Below are 20013 nucleotides of genomic sequence, written 5' to 3' on the forward strand. Positions count from 1 at the left end.
GCAGGATTACCGAGAAGCAATAATGGCATGACAGGCAATCAAACTTTCGCCCCACTGACTTTTGACATTTCATTTGGTCCATCGATTTTGTTTTATTATTGCGGCAAGAAGAAAGTATTGAAAAACAGCATGATATTCAGTTCTGGCATTTGCGTTGATGATTAATTATGTTGTGTATATATATATATATATATATATATATATATATATATATATATATATATATATTATATGTATGTGTGTGTGTGTGTGTGTGTGTGTGTGTGTGTGTCAGTGCATCATCGTCATTATCCATCGTGAGGTTTTATTTCCTTAATCCATTTTTTTTTTTTTTTTTTTTGAAAAACTGTCCTGTTAGTATTGGGGTATTATTTTAGTTTCAGCTGCAATGGTTCCATCAACCTGGTGCATTCCGTCTCCAAAGTTTATTATTGATTCAGCTTCATAAGGTGTAAATTCATTCGTAAGCACATGAAATTCTTCCGTTTTCGGTATACCAGTCAGGTGTCACACAAAGCTTAATTATTTCTGACTTAAAAAAAAGGTTCGCCAGCGGTGTACTTTGCTACTGATATTGCTGACCCAAACCACCGTTGTAAAGGAATTTTTCCTTTTCATAATACTTAAGAATATTTCATTTCTATTTTTGTTGACTAGCCTAATTTCGGTACCTCTTCCAGAATACCCAGCTTTGCCAAAATCCTTGACATGTTTTTCCAGATATTCGCTCATACATCTATTCTTGATCTTCGTCCAGCTTCTTCATCCAGACTTCAGTACGCAGCGCGTTCTACCTTGAGCTTTTCGCCTCCTCGCTGAAACTTTTCCACGTGTAGCTTTTGCTTTCATCTGTTCTTTAATTCTCCCAGGTCTTATCCAATATCGAAGGTTTCCGTCTTATCCTATATCTTATTCCTTTTTTGCCAGGAGACCGTTGTTCTTTCTAGATATTAAACCAGTCTTTACTGATCAGGTGTTCTTTCTCGGCTGTGGTGTCTAGAACTGCACATCTAGTTTGGCCTTCAGGTGCAGAAGCCACTTGATGTTAATCAAGCTGTGAAAGGTTTCTGCTCAGGGTTCACGCTTCATTAAGCAGCTGAAGGTTAAATATTTCAGTGGTTTTTATACTGTTTATTCTCAAGCTTCTCCCTATCAAGAGAAACGTTGATTTCATCAATACGCCTTTTCAGCCAGCTTTTAACCTTACAACTATCAACTAGTTTCAGAGATGTGGTTGTCGTCCTTGAAGATGGCTGAGACCCGTTATTGCCGATTAATTTTTAGGTATATAATACATCTGAGACACTTATTACTTTTATCATGCTAATTTTCAAGTACTACTGAATATCACTACCTTCAAAAACATAAAACGTGCGTTAAGCAACAAAAGAACAAATATTTTTACATGTGTATGTATGTATACATGTAAGTATGTAAAAACTATCGAACCAAACTAAGTAACATACTTGCAAGTGCTTGCCGTTATGGAGCCATAATATAGTCTACCCTGAGTTGGCAGGTGATCAAACCCGTTTTCTGTTATACTAAAATTTATTTCGTAAGGTTCCATTTTCTATGATTGTCAGCGTTTAAGCATTATTAGAACGTGCCACATGTCGACATTAATTTTATTGTTTGAAATGCAAATGTAACGAGATAAGTATGTGTAACTGGTAGCTTTGGCACTGTAAAAAATTATCTCCGTCTGATGATATAGCCATTTGTCATGTAAATTGTATATTCGTGTGTTTACCATCATTTCTATATATACACGTTTTACTTTTCATGCTGCTTTTGTGTATATATGTTATATATCTATATATATATATATATATAATATATATATATATATATATATATATATATATGTGTGTGTGTGTGTGTGTGTGTGTGTGTGTGTGTGTGTGTGTGTGTGTGTGTGTGTGTGATAAAGCCTGATGCGAGTGTCATAAAACGTTTTAATAATTTCGAAAAACTAATCATATAGCTCAGAAAGGAAGAAACCTGCGGTATTCATAAAGTCATGTATTACATGAACAGGATACGTTATTCGGTAGAAAAACATTGAACTTTGGAGTGTTCAATATTATTTTATATAGTAATGTTTTTATGCTGTTATCCTCGTAGCCTATTTTGTGAATCAGTTTCTATTTAGACATATATTTTAAATGAAGCTTAGGGCTGGTTTAGATGTTTGTATGGTTGTACTCTTAAAAAGTGAGTTCAGATATTAGCAAGTTGAATGAAGGTGTCATGTGTGTGTGTATGTGTGCGATATTTCAAGGCAGATATGTTTACCCCCTGCGCATGAGTATTGCCCTTGGAGGAGTCAGAAGAATTAATTATGATGATTATGACGTAGACAGTCTTCATTAACCGGGTTTAAGCGACACGTGCACAGGTGTACGTATGTATAAACAACCCAAAAAAGTTAGGGAATTGCTGGTTTGTTGATTAAGTACACACCATGTTTTTATTTCACATGAAAATGGGGACTTTGGAAGGAGTATTTCATAGTAAAGTATTTTGATTATAGATGAGTTTGAAATTTCATAGTACTACTGAATATTAACAAGGATTGGGGAGAAGCTGCACAGACCGTTCTTTGAAAAAGTGAATAAAGAAGTATAACAGAAATAATGAGGAATTTGTCATTTGGCAAAGCGTCTTTGTTTATCTGTCATGCGAATTTATTTAATTATTTTCACTTTCGTTTATATGTTGTCTTTATCCTTTTGTTTCAAAGTTCGAACTACCTTTTATGTCTCCCCACTGTTGATAAACACTATTTACATTCAGTAAAATTCGTGACGGATCCATTTTGCAGTCAGCCTATCGTCTCTTGCGTTGGATGAAGGGTGAATAGCTTATGTAATGAATTCCATTCTTTTACACAGGTTATGCTTTTGAAAATACTTAAGCTAAAAGCAAATTCAGTCTGTAGACGTGCAACGTCAAGAGCATTTTTCGTCTTTCCTCTTAATTAAAGTTATTCGTATCTTAATATTGACCCTAAATGATGTCACTTTTTCAGTAACATAACATCTCATTGATACAGAGCTTCTCTTCGTATATGATTCCAGATAATGTCGTTAATGTAGCCCAAAATGTTGTGTCTCCTTAACATAAGGGAGGTTTTCCTTTGTAATTCCTTGTACTGCGTATAGGGTAATGTATCTTAACCAGGCATTTTCCCCTTCCAGTGTTTTTCCTTTAGGTTAAATTCGCAATAGTGTTTTTATTAGACAATTTTATACGATATTTCAGGGAATTCCTATACTTTGTTAAGTTATGAAAATCCTAATTGGAAATCTGTTAGTGATTCCCATAGTTGGACTTATGAAATTTGTTTTTTGTTGAACTTAGATTATAACATTGTATCATGTTCTCTTGGGAACAAAGACTTTGGCAACTGCACCACATTATGTAATGTATGTTAATTATTTTTCTTCTTTCTTTTCAGATTTTACGTGACTTGAGACAAGGGTTGTTAAGGTCGGAAAGACCGTTGAGGGAAACGGCCATCTTTTACACCAAAGGTATTCCGTACCAAGGTATTTATCGGAATGTTACTAACACTCACCTTCAAGATTTACGTCACTAGCATCTCTTGCACAGTGCTTTCGTCCTAGTGTTGTGTTACCTTCTACTAACATTTTGCTGTATTGAAGTAATGCATTTGTTTGGATTAGTCACTTCCAATTCTTCGTAGCATGCATAAGAAGAGTTAGTTGGTGGTATCCAGATTACAGTTTTTTCCTTTGCCACAAAAGTTTTAAGATTTTTTTTTTCACATTAGCCCATCATGGTGTATTTATTTATTTATTTATTTATTTGTTTATTTTTGCTTAAATGTGGTTTGTGAAAGGTCCTTTTCTCTTGGTTTTGTCGCTTTTGCCTCCAAATTTGAAAGATGCTTGTTTGCACTCTAATACTATCGGTATGAGGAAAGACTGAACAGTTAGAATTTGATGAAACTTTCCAGATAGTTTTTAGAGATAATGAGTTTATGGTCCATTACCTTAAACCTCTCTCATCTCTAAGCCAGTTGCTCCCAAAAATTGATCATGTAAGGAAGGTCCCCTAGTGAATGTCTGTCAATATTCATCGAATTCTAATCGTCTGGTCTTGAAATATCCTGATAACATACGGGCAAACACTTGCGTTTAACAACTGTTAAACGGAAGTTAGTAAAGCGTAGCACATATATTCTTCCAGTGGCAATCTGCAAATGATCACATTTTAAATAAAAATGGCTACGAGTTGATGGTTTGCCACCATGAAAACAATTTCAGTTTTGAGCCGATTTTTATAAGTATGTGCCAACTTTCATCAGTTTATCATATGCTTCTTTAGATATGATTATCTTGTCTTAAATGCGTTGCAGCCGGCTGCGAGATTTCTTTTCTTGAACTTCAGAATTGATTTTCGTTCATTAATAAATAGTATCGCTTAGTTTTAGTAGGTCTGATGTTTTTATTCTAATAGTCAGTTCATTATACCGGCTGTAACGGTTGTGTGTCACACACACACACACACTCACACACACACGCACACACACACACACACACACATATATATATATATATATATATATTATATAATATATATATATATATATCTAATAAAAGGAGCCCATAAAAACACCAAAATGTAGAGAGAAAAGTACTATATTTCTCTCTACATTTTGGTGTTTTTATGGGCTCCTTTTATTAGATGGAATTCTGTTGTTACAGAACATTTTTAACCAGTCTATACCATATATATATATATATATATATATATATATATATATAATGTGTGTGTGTATTTATGTATGTCAAATTACATCGTCTCTAAAATTGTGTGTATGTATTTGCGTATAAGTTGTTATTATGTTCAGATTTCATTTTTTGCCGCAATAGTGTCCTCTGGAAAAACCAGTAGTATGCTATCCAAATCTCCGTTTTGGGAAGCTGGAGCATTGACCCATTTAATACCCTCTTCTTAGTCTCAGATGAATATTCTCTATGTTTAGACTTGGCCTTCTCCAGCCGGTGATCAGCGTATTCCTCATCACTGGGTCTTAGATAAATACAGAAGAAAGGTTCCCTCGTTCAGAGCAAAGGGACAGCTCGCTACATCCCTAGGGTAGGGGTATGCCATTTTTATCATATATATATTACTGTCATTTTTCAAGGTTAGAGTAACGTAATAACAATAATAGCACCTATGCTGCCACGTAGCCTAGATTTACAGGTTTTTATTCTTCTTCTTCCTCGATAAAAACTGGCTGTGGTAGGCTGTCAAAAGTCTTTTGGTCCAACTATTATTTTGCATATTTTTCTTCGTCTCACTTCACTTATTGATTAATCATTAGAGGAAGATAATGATGCTCTTCATTTTTCCCAGTGTTCTTTCATTTTTGTGTAAAGAACTTGGAAGATTCGTTTTTCAGTTACTTTATCCGGGAATCGAATACAAAAATCCTGTGTTTGATAGAAACTTCTCAAGATGATTATTACATTTAAACTTGTAACTGTTTGTCGTTTTTCCCTGTCATCCGGGTCCTGCCCTGTGCAGATGTGACTTCCACGTGAAAGTGGAGCATTGACTGTTGTTCATCAGGCAGTGTTGCCCATCATTTTTCGTATCTTTTCTGTTATACTTAGGAATTAGAGAACACGCCATTGTCAGTTAACAAGCAAGCTCTTTTAATTGAGTTCAGTAATGGTAAGGGTCAGGGCATAAATAACGCGCTTTATTCCCCCCCCCCCCCCCCCTCGAACATTAACAAAATAAGTAAAAGCCGAAAAGGATATTGAATACTTTTTTACTTTTCTTTGTGATTTTCTCGTCCGCGGGAGTCTTGGTTGAAAGTCTTTTTAAGTGTTACATTTTTTATATGCTTGTAATCGAGAACCTGAGCTTATTTTGTTTTATTTTGTTCAAGTTTCGTTCTTATTTTAACCTTTATTACATGTTTATACTGCACCAATGATCCTTTATGTTTTGACACAAATGACGTTATTCTAAAACGGTCGTATTTGATTAATCTTTTTCAGTTATTAAGCAGTAAGGCATCAAGGGATTAACCATGAAAGTTCTCTCTCTCTCTCTCTCTCTCTCTCTCTCTCTCTCTCTCTCTCTCTCTCTCTCTCTCTCTCTCTCTCTGTAATAGCAGTGGTGTATATGAAAAGCAGAGGATATTTTGTCTTTCTTATGGCCACTATGTGTTGGAAATTGCACAGGCCAGTTATTGTCTGTTATGAAGCTGAGCCTGCGTTCATATATCTTGTGGATATCTGGCAATTAATTTTCAAGGGGATGACACAGAAGGCCTTTATCGCTTATGCCAGACCGTATTCTTTTGCATTTTTGCCTCTTTACAGAGACACCTCGGTATGAGTTTTGGTGGTTGGCTATATGAAAATATATATGAGTTTTTGTGGATGTGTGTGTGTGTGTGTGTGAGAGAGAGAGAGAGATGAGAGGAGATGAGAGAGAGAGAGAGAGAGAGAGAGAGAGAGACTCGGTCATTTAGGATGTGTATACGTGCTAATAATTGAAAATGGGTACGGATAGATGGCTTTGTATGTAACTTACTGAAGTAAGTAGATATTTTATGGTACCGTAGATCTCTTGTGAAAATATCTCTTTTGGATAGCGAATGATTTCACTTCACTCAGAATAATTGACATCCGTCTCGCAGTCAGTGGATATAAAGGGATGCAGTGAATCTCGTGGAACGAAACCATGCAGAGGAAATCTATACACAATATGCATTCAGAATGGTATGTGATTTGCAGTTTCCGTATTCCATCATGCTACCCTCGAATTTCGTAAAATTATGGTTTTGTATAAGTGTGCGTGTGCGTGCGCGCGTTGTTGCACATATTTATACAGGTCTATGATTAAATGCATAAAATGCTTGTCGTTTGTCTCGAGAAATAATATCAGTGCGGTAAACATTAGGTTTTTAGTTATATTTACTATATACATATTCTCCTACTTTCCTATTTTGCACCTTATGACACCAACCGTAACAAGGTGCGAGATATAGGAAGAGAGGTGAAACTGAAGTTTATTGTTATTTTACAAAGAGGAACCGCCAAAAACTTCACCTCAAAGGTACGCACGAGCCGGAAATTTCACTGTTAAAAAGACTGCAACATTTTCACATTTCCTTTTACATTCAACCACTGGCGAAAAGAAGGAGGAAATCTGTATCGAGAGAAGGAATGCATTGCCTTAACTGAATAAGCAGCTGTAATGAAATGGCCCAGCGGGAACGATTTGCGAGGGAAACCGTTGTAGAAAGCAGAGGAAGCTGAAAGGCATTTTGCATGCATATGTAATTGTAAGCCCTCGGGCGGGAGGCTGTGTCTTGCTTTTCTTGCTTTCTGTCGGTCATGACGTGTGTCTGCAACAGTCCCTCTGGCTCTCTATTTTCAGAAGACCATTCATAATCATTTTTGTTTTAATTAGAGAAATATTGCTTTAATATACGCGAATTACGCAGTACTTGACCCTGGCCCGGTTTTAGGAACGGGCTAGATTTATATTGCTAAGTCTATGCTAAGCGTTAACAAATCCTGCAGTTGAAGTACGTAATAATGTGGTTTAATAAAACCGCTAGAACAATCATTGTTAGTTATGCGATTGTATATTACAAAATGAGAATTCTAGAAGCTAAGAAGTGCTTTTTGTATGGATCTATACCTTAAGTCTAGTGAGGTCAGAATTTGATCTGGTTTTCTTGTGTTATTGGGTAAATCACAGAACAATACGGTTTGAGTATACGGACGAGAGAGAGAGAGAGAGAGAGAGAGAAGAGAGAGAGAGAGAGAGAGATCCTTACTGACTGATTTGATTCCGGAAGTACTTCTCTTCCGGTGCGGACCTGGTGTCCTTTTAGTTACTTATATATTACACACACACACACACACACACACACACACACACACACACACACACATATATATATATATATTATATATATATATATATATATATATATATATATATATATATATAGTGTGTGTGTGTGTGTGTGTGTGCGCGCGTGTGACATGCATGGTCACACACGTTCACTAACTTCATTAATGAGACCTTTTAAGTTTACAAGTTGTTGTATTTTGCGCGTTTGGTAAATGTTGTCTTGTCGAATACGTAATTTATTTTCCGTCGGTGCTCTAACTTCTTGTACGCATATACCATTGGGTTGAAGCGAAGACGTGGCTAGGAGGCAGCTTTCTAAATTGCAGCTTCGATTTTGGATATTTGCAGCAGAGTCTGCAGCAGAAGTTTTGTGGCTTCCGTCCATTTTCCTCTTTCCTCCTTTATTGGTCTTACCCGTCATTCCTCTTGCCATTCATCACTTCTCTCTCCATGCCGTTGTTCGTTGCTCTCCATTTTGGGAAACTTCAATTTGCAGTTATGATTTCGACTGTGTTTCTATATGGGTTTTATTTTGGGATTTTGTGATCTCAATTTACTCCCGTCTTGTTCTTTTGTGACCATGTCTTGAAATACTTTTAAAATTCCGATCTTTTTTACACATCTCGGTGATCTCGCATGTGGCAAGCTTTTGTAGCCAGTGTTTATGCTCTGTGTACTGCATTGGTAAAAATGGATTCTTTTCTAATCTACAATCCGGTTGGCTCTTCTTTAGTGGGTTATGATGATGAAAGTAATGGATCATATTGGTAGACTATTATAAGTAGCTCAGAGGAATTTTGCTTCAATGAGGGATGAAATCATAGCAAGGCAGAGTTAAAGAAGTGGAAAAAATGAAATTGAAGATGGAAAAAAAGCAATTGATTTGTGGGCCGATGGAAATTTGCAAGGACCTTGAAGTAATGTTAAATGTAACACGCACGGCACACTGCTCTCTCTCTCTCTCTCTCTCTCTCTCTCTCTCTCTCTCTCTCTCTCTCTCTCTCTCTCGTTACATGTGAATCGGTAGGAGTGATTACGCCAACGTAATGTTACATTCTGTTGGTTTGTTAATTCTCTCATCTTTTATTTCGGGTGAACGCGTTCTTCTATTTTTCCTTTTCCTGAGAATGAATGTACATCGCTTGATGCTAACGTTGCAACTTTTAACTCCTTGCAGTCTTCATTTTCATTTTCATCATAACTTTATGATCCTTTCATGTTTTAATTGTTCATGTTCTTTTTTTATATGTGCACACCGAGGGACACAATTGATATTGATGTACAGAACTGGGCTTGAGGTGCTGAAGAGAGAGAGTTTTTCATTACTAGAGGCGTTCTCAAAAGATTTGAAGTATTCGTCTCATAGAACGTGGTGTAACCAAGTTCCTTTGTATTTCTTCACGGTTGCGTTGTTAATTCATGAAAGTTTGTTTCCAGACCCCGTCTCGAACTTTATCATTATGTTTTTAAATGTGCTGATTTGTTTTTCAGGCTTTCCGTTGCTGTTGTCAGGTAATTCAGTTCCAAAGATTTATGATTTTTTCCTCTGCATTTTATACTGCGACATTTGAGCAGTATAATGAGATGGTTTTAGATCTTCTATCTTTCATTACAGTATCGTTATAAGATCTTTAATTTGCATTTTGTAGTTTATCGAACTGAAACTACATGGCTTGGATAATTCACTACTTTTACATGGGTAATAAGATTGATTAAAAGTAGAGGAATTCCGTTTGCTCTTTGAATTCCGAAAGACTTAGTTGAGTGTTTTTAAAGACTTTTATAATAGGATTTACCTAATTGCTCAGATTCATCGTTTTTGTATAGGAAAGTAATTTATTTTAGAGATTTGAGGGACGTTACTGTATTTTTGAACGATCTTGTATAAAGTATCCGTACAGAAAACATCACACAATTTCTCTATATTGCTTCTGTGGTTGCACAGTTCAAGGAACACTGTCGCGCTATTTTACTCTTTTTTTTGTGATTTCTGCGTTCATCTCTGTATTTTCAGTTGGTAATTTGAAGTGTCGACTCCACTTTATTGCTTCATCATGGTTAAAGCAAAATTCTTTCTCTGTTCTTTTGAATAAGAAGCATATCTTGAATGCTTTATAATGTGAGAGACGTACTTTACGCGTGTTATTTTCTATGATAATCTGGTGAAGGCAAAAAGAAAAAAAATAATTACGGCTCTTTTCATAAAATGTATAATTGTACAAGTGATTGCATTTTTAAAAGTTCTTTTCATAAAATGTGTAATTATTAATTATGTCATTGATCGCAGGATCTATATTCTAGGAAATTTGTCTCAGTATTTTTATGTTTTTGAAACTATCATCAGACCTTGCTCTGTTACCAATTTGATTTTTTTTTCAAATATCATTTTTATCAGCCATGTTCTTCAATTAATATCATCGTTTCCTTTGTTGGCTTTATTGTCAGCACCATGCTTTATCATTACTATTATGGCTGTCATTTTTCTACTGCTGTCGTAGTTAATGTGTGATTAACAGATTGTATGAAGATTGCCTGTTTGACATGTATTATTTTCTGTTTTAGCATAGAAATCAGCCTATTATTCAATTCACAGCTCAAACATGAACGAGAGAGAGAGAGAGAGAGAGAGAGCACACATTTATTGCTTTCTGTTATTAGGTCATGAAGATCGATCTTTGTTATGAGATTTACGAACATAATGCAGTTCTGTCTTGCATGAATTTGATATACGTAAACAAATATGATTTAACGCTTGTATGTAAGTTAAACAACGGTCGTGACTTGGAGTTCATTGTATTATGAGATTAATCTCTGCTCATATTTTGGTCTACACTTTTCAGATGCTCGTTAGCGGACCTTATTTACTATTGTTTAGCAACATCTATTATATGAACATTTCCCCCGTTGTAGGATTTGACGATTACTGAAAATGTGTTCCAGATAGCATCGCCTGAAATAGGAACTCACTTTGAAGGAGAAAAGATAAGAGTTGGATCACTTATTGATAACGTTGTTTTGTTTGACCTCTTTGATTAGCTCATGTATTGGTCGGGCTTCGTTCATATCTATATATATATATACATATATATATACACATAATGCACATCCATGTTCATCTCTTTCCTGCTAGTTGCTACGCCAAAGATAAACTCTCATTATAGCACTGTAAATACGCCGTGTTACTATATTAAAATCATTATTATGAACATATAAATCCCTGCGTATCATGTTTTGTTTTGAAAGTGTAGGGAAGTGATGGTAAGGAAGTTATTACGGGTAAAAACCACATGATATCTCATAATATCAAAGTCATTTATTATTATACTTAACCTTTGGGTAAGAAAACATTTCTCCATCGTATTATGTTGTGGTCCTAATGTATGTAAACAGTTCATCGCCAGTGTCTGGTCTCTAACGAGAGATAATTAAAAACTCCTTTGTTTGACATTAGAAAAGAAGGAAAACAGCTCTGGGAAAACAAAACGGAGGAAAATTAAGAGGGATGATTTCTATGTTGTACTGAAGGAGAGGCATTGTGCGCGTTGAATTCCCATAGGCTCCGCTGAGCTCGATCTTGATCAACAATCTGAGGCACCCCATTGTTGCAGCTTCTCCCCAAGGACATGCCCTCGGTAAACGAACTAGAAATTCCTCCCTCACAAGTGATTGATTTTTTTGAATGTTGAATTTTTTTTTTCTTTATTTCTGTTGGCAGTTTAGTATTGTCAGCATCAGCATTCCATTTCAGGAGTAGCTTTAAATTTTGATTATAATAGTGTCACAGGAAGACAGCTCTCTCTCTCTCTCTCTTTTAACATATCTGGAGTTCCGTCCTCTAAGGAGAAATCGCTTTCAATTGAAAATAAGTAAGGATATACCCATGCTATATAAAGTTCTTTTCCAAGAAGCAATTGCTTTCCTCTCATTCCGATGAAAACTATCCTTATAACCTCAGAAGTCAGTTAACCAACCTTGGTTATTGCGTTACGTCCAGTAATGACGATGTGGTTATGGATGTGGGTGCTGTGGCGCCGAGGTTTATCTGTCACCCGCCATCTCCGTCACAGAGAGAGAGAGAGAGAGAGAGAGGAGCGGAAAAAATGAATGGCAGGAAACGGCTACTGTGAAAAATGGATGATTACTCATGTACATATCAGTGATTCATAGGTTTGGTTGCGTTCTATTTTTGTTTGTAGTTATATATATATATATATATATATATATATATATATATATATATATATTATACACAGGAAGCAGGAGCAGGAACAAACATGGCGAAGTATTTTACACTTTATTCCGACGCGTTTCGCATTCGGCAGAATGCATCTTCAGGGTCTGTATAATAAATAATGACTAATATAAATTAAAAAATTGATTTGAAAAATTGTCTAAAAATTATTTACAAACTAGTTAAAATGAAAACGAAACTTCACACATAGATAAAAAATACACTAACAATTGATAAAACAACACGAGAAGTTAAAAGCACATACGTTAGTTAAAAGTTCAGATGGAAAGTTAAAACAAAAAACCAAATAAATAAATTAGTAAAATACAAAGTTAAAAAAATATTTGAGGAGCACTGGGGGTCGACCTACCATGGTAAGAGATAAATAAAAACTAAAAGAATGTACACAGAAACATAGGCTTAAGAGAGAAACAAGGGGGTGGAGGTGGTCTGGTTGTTCAACTGCGGAACAAGTTGTTTAATAAAAAGGCTCTCCAGGATCAACAGTTCATTTGGGCTGGAGGTTTGACCAACAACAACAAAATCTTCATATTTAATATTAACTTTACATTTTTTGCTATGTTCACGTATACTGGACTGTTCGGGATTTGATAATGAACATCCAGTACGAAAACTAACTCCCTTGTGGCAGTCTATGCGAACCCTCATCATCCTCTGAGAAGAACCCACGTAAGTTCCCAGACTACATCTGGGAACAAGAATATTTGTACACTATACCAGAGACATGAGGGGGCATAAACGATCTTTAAATTTAAATATGGATCCAATTGTTAGTGGATTGACCGGAATGAGTTTTACCTTTAATGCGCCAAAGTATTTTTGTACGATTTTTGTAAATTCGGCCCTAAAGGAATCATCATGTAAATATGGGAATCGGGCATAAAAAGGAAGCTTTGGAACATTAATTTCATTGGTGTTGGTGCAAAACTCTCTATTAAGGACCTTGTAAATAATTCTGTTGACGAGCTTGGTGGGAAAGCAGTTATCCTTAAAATATGCTAAAAGAAAGGCAATTTCTTTATGAAATACGTGCCAGTTAGACGTAAGGGAGACGGCTCTATATACAAGGGTAAAAATTGAGTTAGATTTAAAATTACTAAAACAAAAGCTATGAAAATTCGTTCCCAAACCTGTAAATGTCTTTTTCCTAAAAATTGTAGTGTTAAACTTACTGTTTTCACGAAATACTTCTACATCTAAAAACGGAAGACGGTCGTTCATTTCACTTTCAAGGGTAAACTTAATATTTGGGTGATATGAATTAATGAATTCTAAAAATGCATGGCAATCAAAATTACGCCTGAAAAGGGTGAAGGTGTCGTCAACGTATCTTTTATAAAATAAAGGGCGGAAGGAAAGAGGGCACTCGTCCAAAAAGCGCTCTTCCAGCGAGCACATAAAGATATTGGAAAAGGTAGGACCTAACGGAGACCCCATAGCCATACCCTCCACTTGTCTATATAAGTCTCTTTTAGAAATGGCGGTGCTGGACACCGCCTTTATTTTTAACAATAACTTATATAGACAAGTGGAGGGTATGGCTATGGGGTCTCCGTTAGGTCCTACCTTTTCCAATATCTTTATGTGCTCGCTGGAAGAGCGCTTTTTGGACGAGTGCCCTCTTTCCTTCCGCCCTTTATTTTATAAAAGATACGTTGACGACACCTTCACCCTTTTCAGGCGTAATTTTGATTGCCATGCATTTTTAGAATTCATTAATTCATATCACCCAAATATTAAGTTTACCCTTGAAAGTGAAATGAACGACCGTCTTCCGTTTTTAGATGTAGAAGTATTTCGTGAAAACAGTAAGTTTAACACTACAATTTTTAGGAAAAAGACATTTACAGGTTTGGGAACGAATTTTCATAGCTTTTGTTTTAGTAATTTTAAATCTAACTCAATTTTTACCCTTGTATATAGAGCCGTCTCCCTTACGTCTAACTGGCACGTATTTCATAAAGAAATTGCCTTTCTTTTAGCATATTTTAAGGATAACTGCTTTCCCACCAAGCTCGTCAACAGAATTATTTACAAGGTCCTTAATAGAGAGTTTTGCACCAACACCAATGAAATTAATGTTCCAAAGCTTCCTTTTTATGCCCGATTCCCATATTTACATGATGATTCCTTTAGGGCCGAATTTACAAAAATCGTACAAAAATACTTTGGCGCATTAAAGGTAAAACTCATTCCGGTCAATCCACTAACAATTGGATCCATATTTAAATTTAAAGATCGTTTATGCCCCCTCATGTCCTCTGGTATAGTGTACAAATATTCTTGTCCCAGATGTAGTCTGGGAACTTACGTGGGTTCTTCTCAGAGGATGATGAGGGTTCGCATAGACTGCCACAAGGGAGTTAGTTTTCGTACTGGATGTTCATTATCAAATCCCGAACAGTCCAGTATACGTGAACATAGCAAAAAATGTAAAGTTAATATTAAATATGAAGATTTTGTTGTTGTTGGTCAAACCTCCAGCCCAAATGAACTGTTGATCCTGGAGAGCCTTTTTATTAAACAACTTGTTCCGCAGTTGAACAACCAGACCACCTCCACCCCCTTGTTTCTCTCTTAAGCCTATGTTTCTGTGTACATTCTTTTAGTTTTTATTTATCTCTTACCATGGTAGGTCGACCCCCAGTGCTCCTCAAATATTTTTTTAACTTTGTATTTTACTAATTTATTTATTTGGTTTTTTGTTTTAACTTTCCATCTGAACTTTTAACTAACGTATGTGCTTTTAACTTCTCGTGTTGTTTTATCAATTGTTAGTGTATTTTTATCTATGTGTGAAGTTTCGTTTTTCATTTTAACTAGTTTGTAAATAATTTTTAGACAATTTTCAAATCAATTTAATTTATATTAGTCATTATTTATTATACAGACCCTGAAGATGCATTCTGCCGAATGCGAACGCGTCGGAATAAAGTGTAAAATACTTCGCCATGTTTGTTCCTGCTCCTGCTTCCTGTGCATTTTATCACTTTGGCTGACTCGCCTGCTTTCTCCGTTCATATATATATATAGTATAATATATATATATAGATATATATATATATATATATATATATATATATCTGTGTGTGTGTGTGTGTGTAAATGTATGTATTGTATTGAATTCTTGTATGGGAGGCCATTTCAAGAACTATAATGGTGAAATAGTCTGTTCTAGAGGAAAGACAAGAATCTTCCGAAAGTTAATTAGAACAATATATTTCTTTCACTTTCTGCAAAATTGAAATTTGATTTGAATCCCAATTCCCACATTTCTGTAGTTTAACCTTTCATTATTTTAGGAACAGTGGTATCCAGTAAGCGTCTCTTTAGTTGGAACTTCGTAAAACACAAAGTATGTAAAAAAAATGGGCTGGCAAAATAGAATTAGCAAATCAAATGGATTGGTATTGCATACGAAAGTAACATTACATATGATAGTCTAGTAGGATATGTGTTGCCTACCGGACATGATTCATGGTATGTCAGTGGGACTCTCCTAACGTTTTATGTCGATTTGAGAATAAAACTTTATGACGAATATCACGAGTCAGATGTCAGGATAAATGTGAGAAATAACTTAGGGGACATTTCTGGATTTTCAGACATTAATGAGATAACTATGAAAATGAGACGATGGTGGATTGGGCCTGTCGTTTGCTGTGGACGCCAGTTGGGTTGAAAGGCTCAAGCCTACATGGATGAGAAGAGGAGTATGTAGAATTTAGTGGAAAGTAGTGGAAGTGAAAGCACCTTAAAGACATGAGTAGGGGGATTTCTCAATGGCCCTTTGTGTCAGACGGGGTTGGAGGCGATGATGATGTTTTTGTGCATCTTCGCCTTATTTTGTTTTATTCTGTTATAAGCTGATAGAGGTGGTTACATATTTATGAAAAATCCTTGAATATCATATCATCTATCCGCAATTGAGTTTGTTGCATTGTAAGTGGAATATTATCCGTTTCTTTCTCTTTCGCTTATTACGCGCAATAAAATGCAAATTGCACCGAAATCTTCGATGATCTAGATTTGAATTATTTATAAGTCGTTTCTCTTCTTTTGTTGGTTCTTGTATATATTAATCTACAATTCATAGCTGCTGAGATACAGTTTTCGAAGTAGCCTCGTTGATTCCGAGGGTATTGGGTGCTTTGAGCTTAATTTTAAGTATTGAGAGAAAGAGAGAGAGAGAGAGAGAGAGAGAGAGAGAGGCTGCATTTATTGTCCTTTTTAGTCAGATCATTTGGAGAAATTTTTTTGAACATCTCATACGTGGTATTTCTTAGCATTAGAATATTGCCTACATACAAATTCGTTTAAGCAAAATGCTGAACAAAAGTGGCGAGCTGTCAGAGGTCATGAAATCGTTGGGCGTTCACTGGCACTGACGAAGCTCACCGCATTACATCACATCTGTGACATCTGTAATTAGTGTCTTTATGACGTTATCTTGTATATCGTTGAACGCGATTTCATCGAAGTCGGTTATGAAACGATTGGGTAACTCGTTAGAATTCAAGGTTGTGATACTTTGTTAAAACGATATCAGCGGAAAACGTAGCTGAAGGATATTAATGGGTAGATACAAAGAACAAACATTGCAAGACCTTATCTTTTACTCTGCGTCAGGGACAATGAATACCCTGATTTCACGAGGTCTTTGAGTTAATGATGATTTTTTTCTGTGCTTAAGAAGCAAAGTTATGTGCCATAATACTGGAGACACCACTTCCTCCATAATTTTCCAAAATTCATCGCAGAATCTTTCCAGCGTCTAGTACTTCTGAGATCACACTCGGCCCATTCCTAAGAACCAGGATCGGTTAAGCGTTAGGTAAGCAATTACGTAAATTACGATAGTAATAGGCAGTTGTAGAACGATACATTATGTCGTGAGAGAGGCGGCTTCATGTTGTGCTACAACCCATTGTGAATCACGACATCGTAATTGCAGAGCAGAAAGTCCATATAAATCTGTGGAAGACCTCTCCATGTGTATATGGCACGCTATGGCGCTGCAATAGCAAACCGTTTTTAGGGATAATATGTCCATGCTTCCTCTATGGGAACTGGCTTTGAGTCTACGGCGTCTGTTGTTCTCTTTGCTTGATGGTGGTGACGCTTTTATGGGGAGTCGACCGGAGCATCGTTTCAAAGGTTTTGTTCTTTGTTGTCGGTGCAGTTTCATCCATTGCTGCTCCTCCCTTTCCACGTAAACTCTGTGTTGTTCGAGAAGCTGCCGACCTTCTCTTATCAGGAGTGTGCTACCAGATACCTACTCCTGTTTATGCCTATACAAATACAGAGCAGTGGCATAGAATTAAAGGTGTGTGTGTATGTGTGTGTTGAGTGTATGTTTATGTGTTTTCATTTATTTCCGCCTCTTTAATTTTGAATTTTTCTGTTCCTCGTTGTGTTAGTTTAGATTATAATTCTGCGACTGATTCTTGATCAATAGTTCATTCTGCTTCACTCGTGTAAGGTACAGTGAAGCATGGAGAAAAAATACCTTGATTTTTACGGTAGATTTGGAATATCAGAATGAACACTTGACCATAAGGGAAAAACATTTGTATAAATCCCAATTTTGCGTATCAGGCCTAGACTATTTTGGCAGGGATTAGGAGGACCAGTTCACCACATGTGTTTACCATAGTAGAATTGAAATGTAATTGATGGAATGCTTAATTATCAACCCAACAGTTAATTCAGTCACACAAGACATTCAAATACCATTATGAGATTGCAAGCTTGTTAACGAAATATCAAAACAAATAAGTAGTGGCGCATGCAAGATGTCTCCATTGCTAATATAGACCGTATAGACATCAAGAGAAAATAGTAGACCAAACATTTATTGTAATGGATTAGGATAAATCCATAAGAATTCGAAAACACAGGGAGAATGGCGACCTCGGAATGTCTCTTCATTGCTGCCTGCCTGTCGCCATTACTTTGAGATTCGGAGCTTTCTGTCGTTCGCGGGATCCACGGCTGACTGAGATTGAAAAGAATGGAGTGAAAGACTTCTGGCGGCGGAGGTCTAAAGACAATGGTGTCTTTGTGTTTTCTTAACCTTGCTCTGGCTGAGGGAGCATAATAGCATGTATTCCTAAAAATTTTGCTATGGAGTGAGTGAGAGGCATGTGGTGACTTTGATTCACCGTCTGCTTTGTTGGAGAATAATAACCACCATATTGACATATATATATATATATATATATATATATATATATATATATATATATATATATATATATATATATATATATACACACACACACACATGTGATAGTTTTATGTCACTTAACATACACGTAATTTATCGTTATAACATCACATATATATAATTCAAATATATATAATATATATATATATATATATATACATAACACCACATTATATATTATCTATATATATCATATATATATTATATACCATTAAACTACACACATGAATTTTTTGGTCACTTATACACGTAATTTTCGTTATAATCACAAATATTAACCCACAAATATAGTTTATTATCCAGTGCAGTATACCTCGGGTATAGCTCACAATTAATGGGAACTATAATTGATAACTGTTTCATCACCAGGAATCCTGTTGGTGACGTATCAAGTAATACTCGATGAATGTTCTTTTCTTTGTATAATTAAGTTGATGCTTCATTTCGCAGTAGAAGCCAAGTGTGTGGTCGTCTTCGATCATTACGTATGCGCGAAATTCAGAATATCTGTTTTAACTTCCTTTCTGTAGTAACTGTAGAGGGAAGCAGAATGCACTTTAACGCAGAGGCCTCCAGACTTCAACAGGAATTGCTTTTAATTGACAAGGTAGACGGCGCACTGTCTGTTGCTGACGTTGCGACATGCAACATTATGCAGGGAGTTGATTAAAAGCACGAGAAGTGTCTTTCCTTCACCGCTCCTCCAACTGGTTTTCCTCCCATGCTTTTTTCCTTGTTATTTTTCGGGGAACGAAATCGTAATTGTGTACATCTAATTGGTTCCGAGACTAAAGGTGAGCGCTGGTGTAGAAATGCGATGTTTCGACCGAGGACTCTCCCTCTCGTCACAACGGCGTATTGCTACTGTGGAAGACTTCTCCGTAGACGGATACTGTGAGATATTTTGTCCTGATGATGATCGAGCGATAAAAGAAACTGTTCCTTTGTTTCCTTTGGAAGTTATTGTCTAGTACTGACAATGGTTTCTTCGGACACTGAACTCTTGAGGATGAATAATAATTCCAAGTACTATACAATATTACTGTTATGTCTATTCCTTGCTGATTGAAAGACGTTTGTCTACGGTGTGAGAAAGTTCTTGTCTGTCTACGTTGTGAGAAAGTTCTTGACATTGAACATCGGTTTGGATTCTGGATTTTAGTTTGAACTTGGAAGGATAAATTAATGATCTGAAAAATACATATGTGTGTATGCTCCGTTTGTAGTCAATCCCTCTTGTGGGTGACGGAAGTATAGTATCCTAAAAGTCAGTTACTTGGATTTTGAATGGTTTCACGCAATTTCTGATACTCACGTTGTCATGAAACATTATTTTTCAAGATTGAAAATAAAAATTAGTGGTGAACATGTGTAATAGCGTTATATTTTGTACTATGACAAATTTGTGCTCAAGTTTTCATGATGATTTGTGGAATGTCAGTAAGCTTCATCATCCTATGAAAGTGCATTGCTATAAGTACACCTAATGTAACTGTTGTACTGGAAAGGGGTGTCTACAGCGTACACCCTAACCCCATCCTCCTCCCCCCCCTCCCCATCCCGCCCCCTGGAAGAGCCTTGGAATGCTAAAGGGGAGATAAGGAAGTTGGGG

The 20013-nt window shown here is 36.1% G+C and overlaps 1 protein-coding gene across 5 annotated transcripts in view; it reads left to right on the forward strand.

The window, feature by feature from the left end:
- Positions 1 to 20013, forward strand: part of LOC135220969 (uncharacterized) — a 1037101-nt gene that overhangs the window by 854561 nt on the left and 162527 nt on the right. For 4 of the 5 annotated variants that reach the window (XM_064258641.1, XM_064258643.1, XM_064258645.1 and 1 more), the window contains one exon: positions 3464 to 3554. In XM_064258641.1, the coding sequence (XP_064114711.1) occupies positions 3464 to 3554 (91 nt within the window). The remainder of the gene's footprint in view (positions 1 to 3463; positions 3555 to 20013) is intronic. The other variant, XM_064258642.1, reaches the window with a different exon arrangement.

Source organism: Macrobrachium nipponense, chromosome 2 (assembly GCF_015104395.2).
Source record: "Macrobrachium nipponense isolate FS-2020 chromosome 2, ASM1510439v2, whole genome shotgun sequence".
Taxonomy (NCBI): domain Eukaryota; kingdom Metazoa; phylum Arthropoda; class Malacostraca; order Decapoda; family Palaemonidae; genus Macrobrachium; species Macrobrachium nipponense.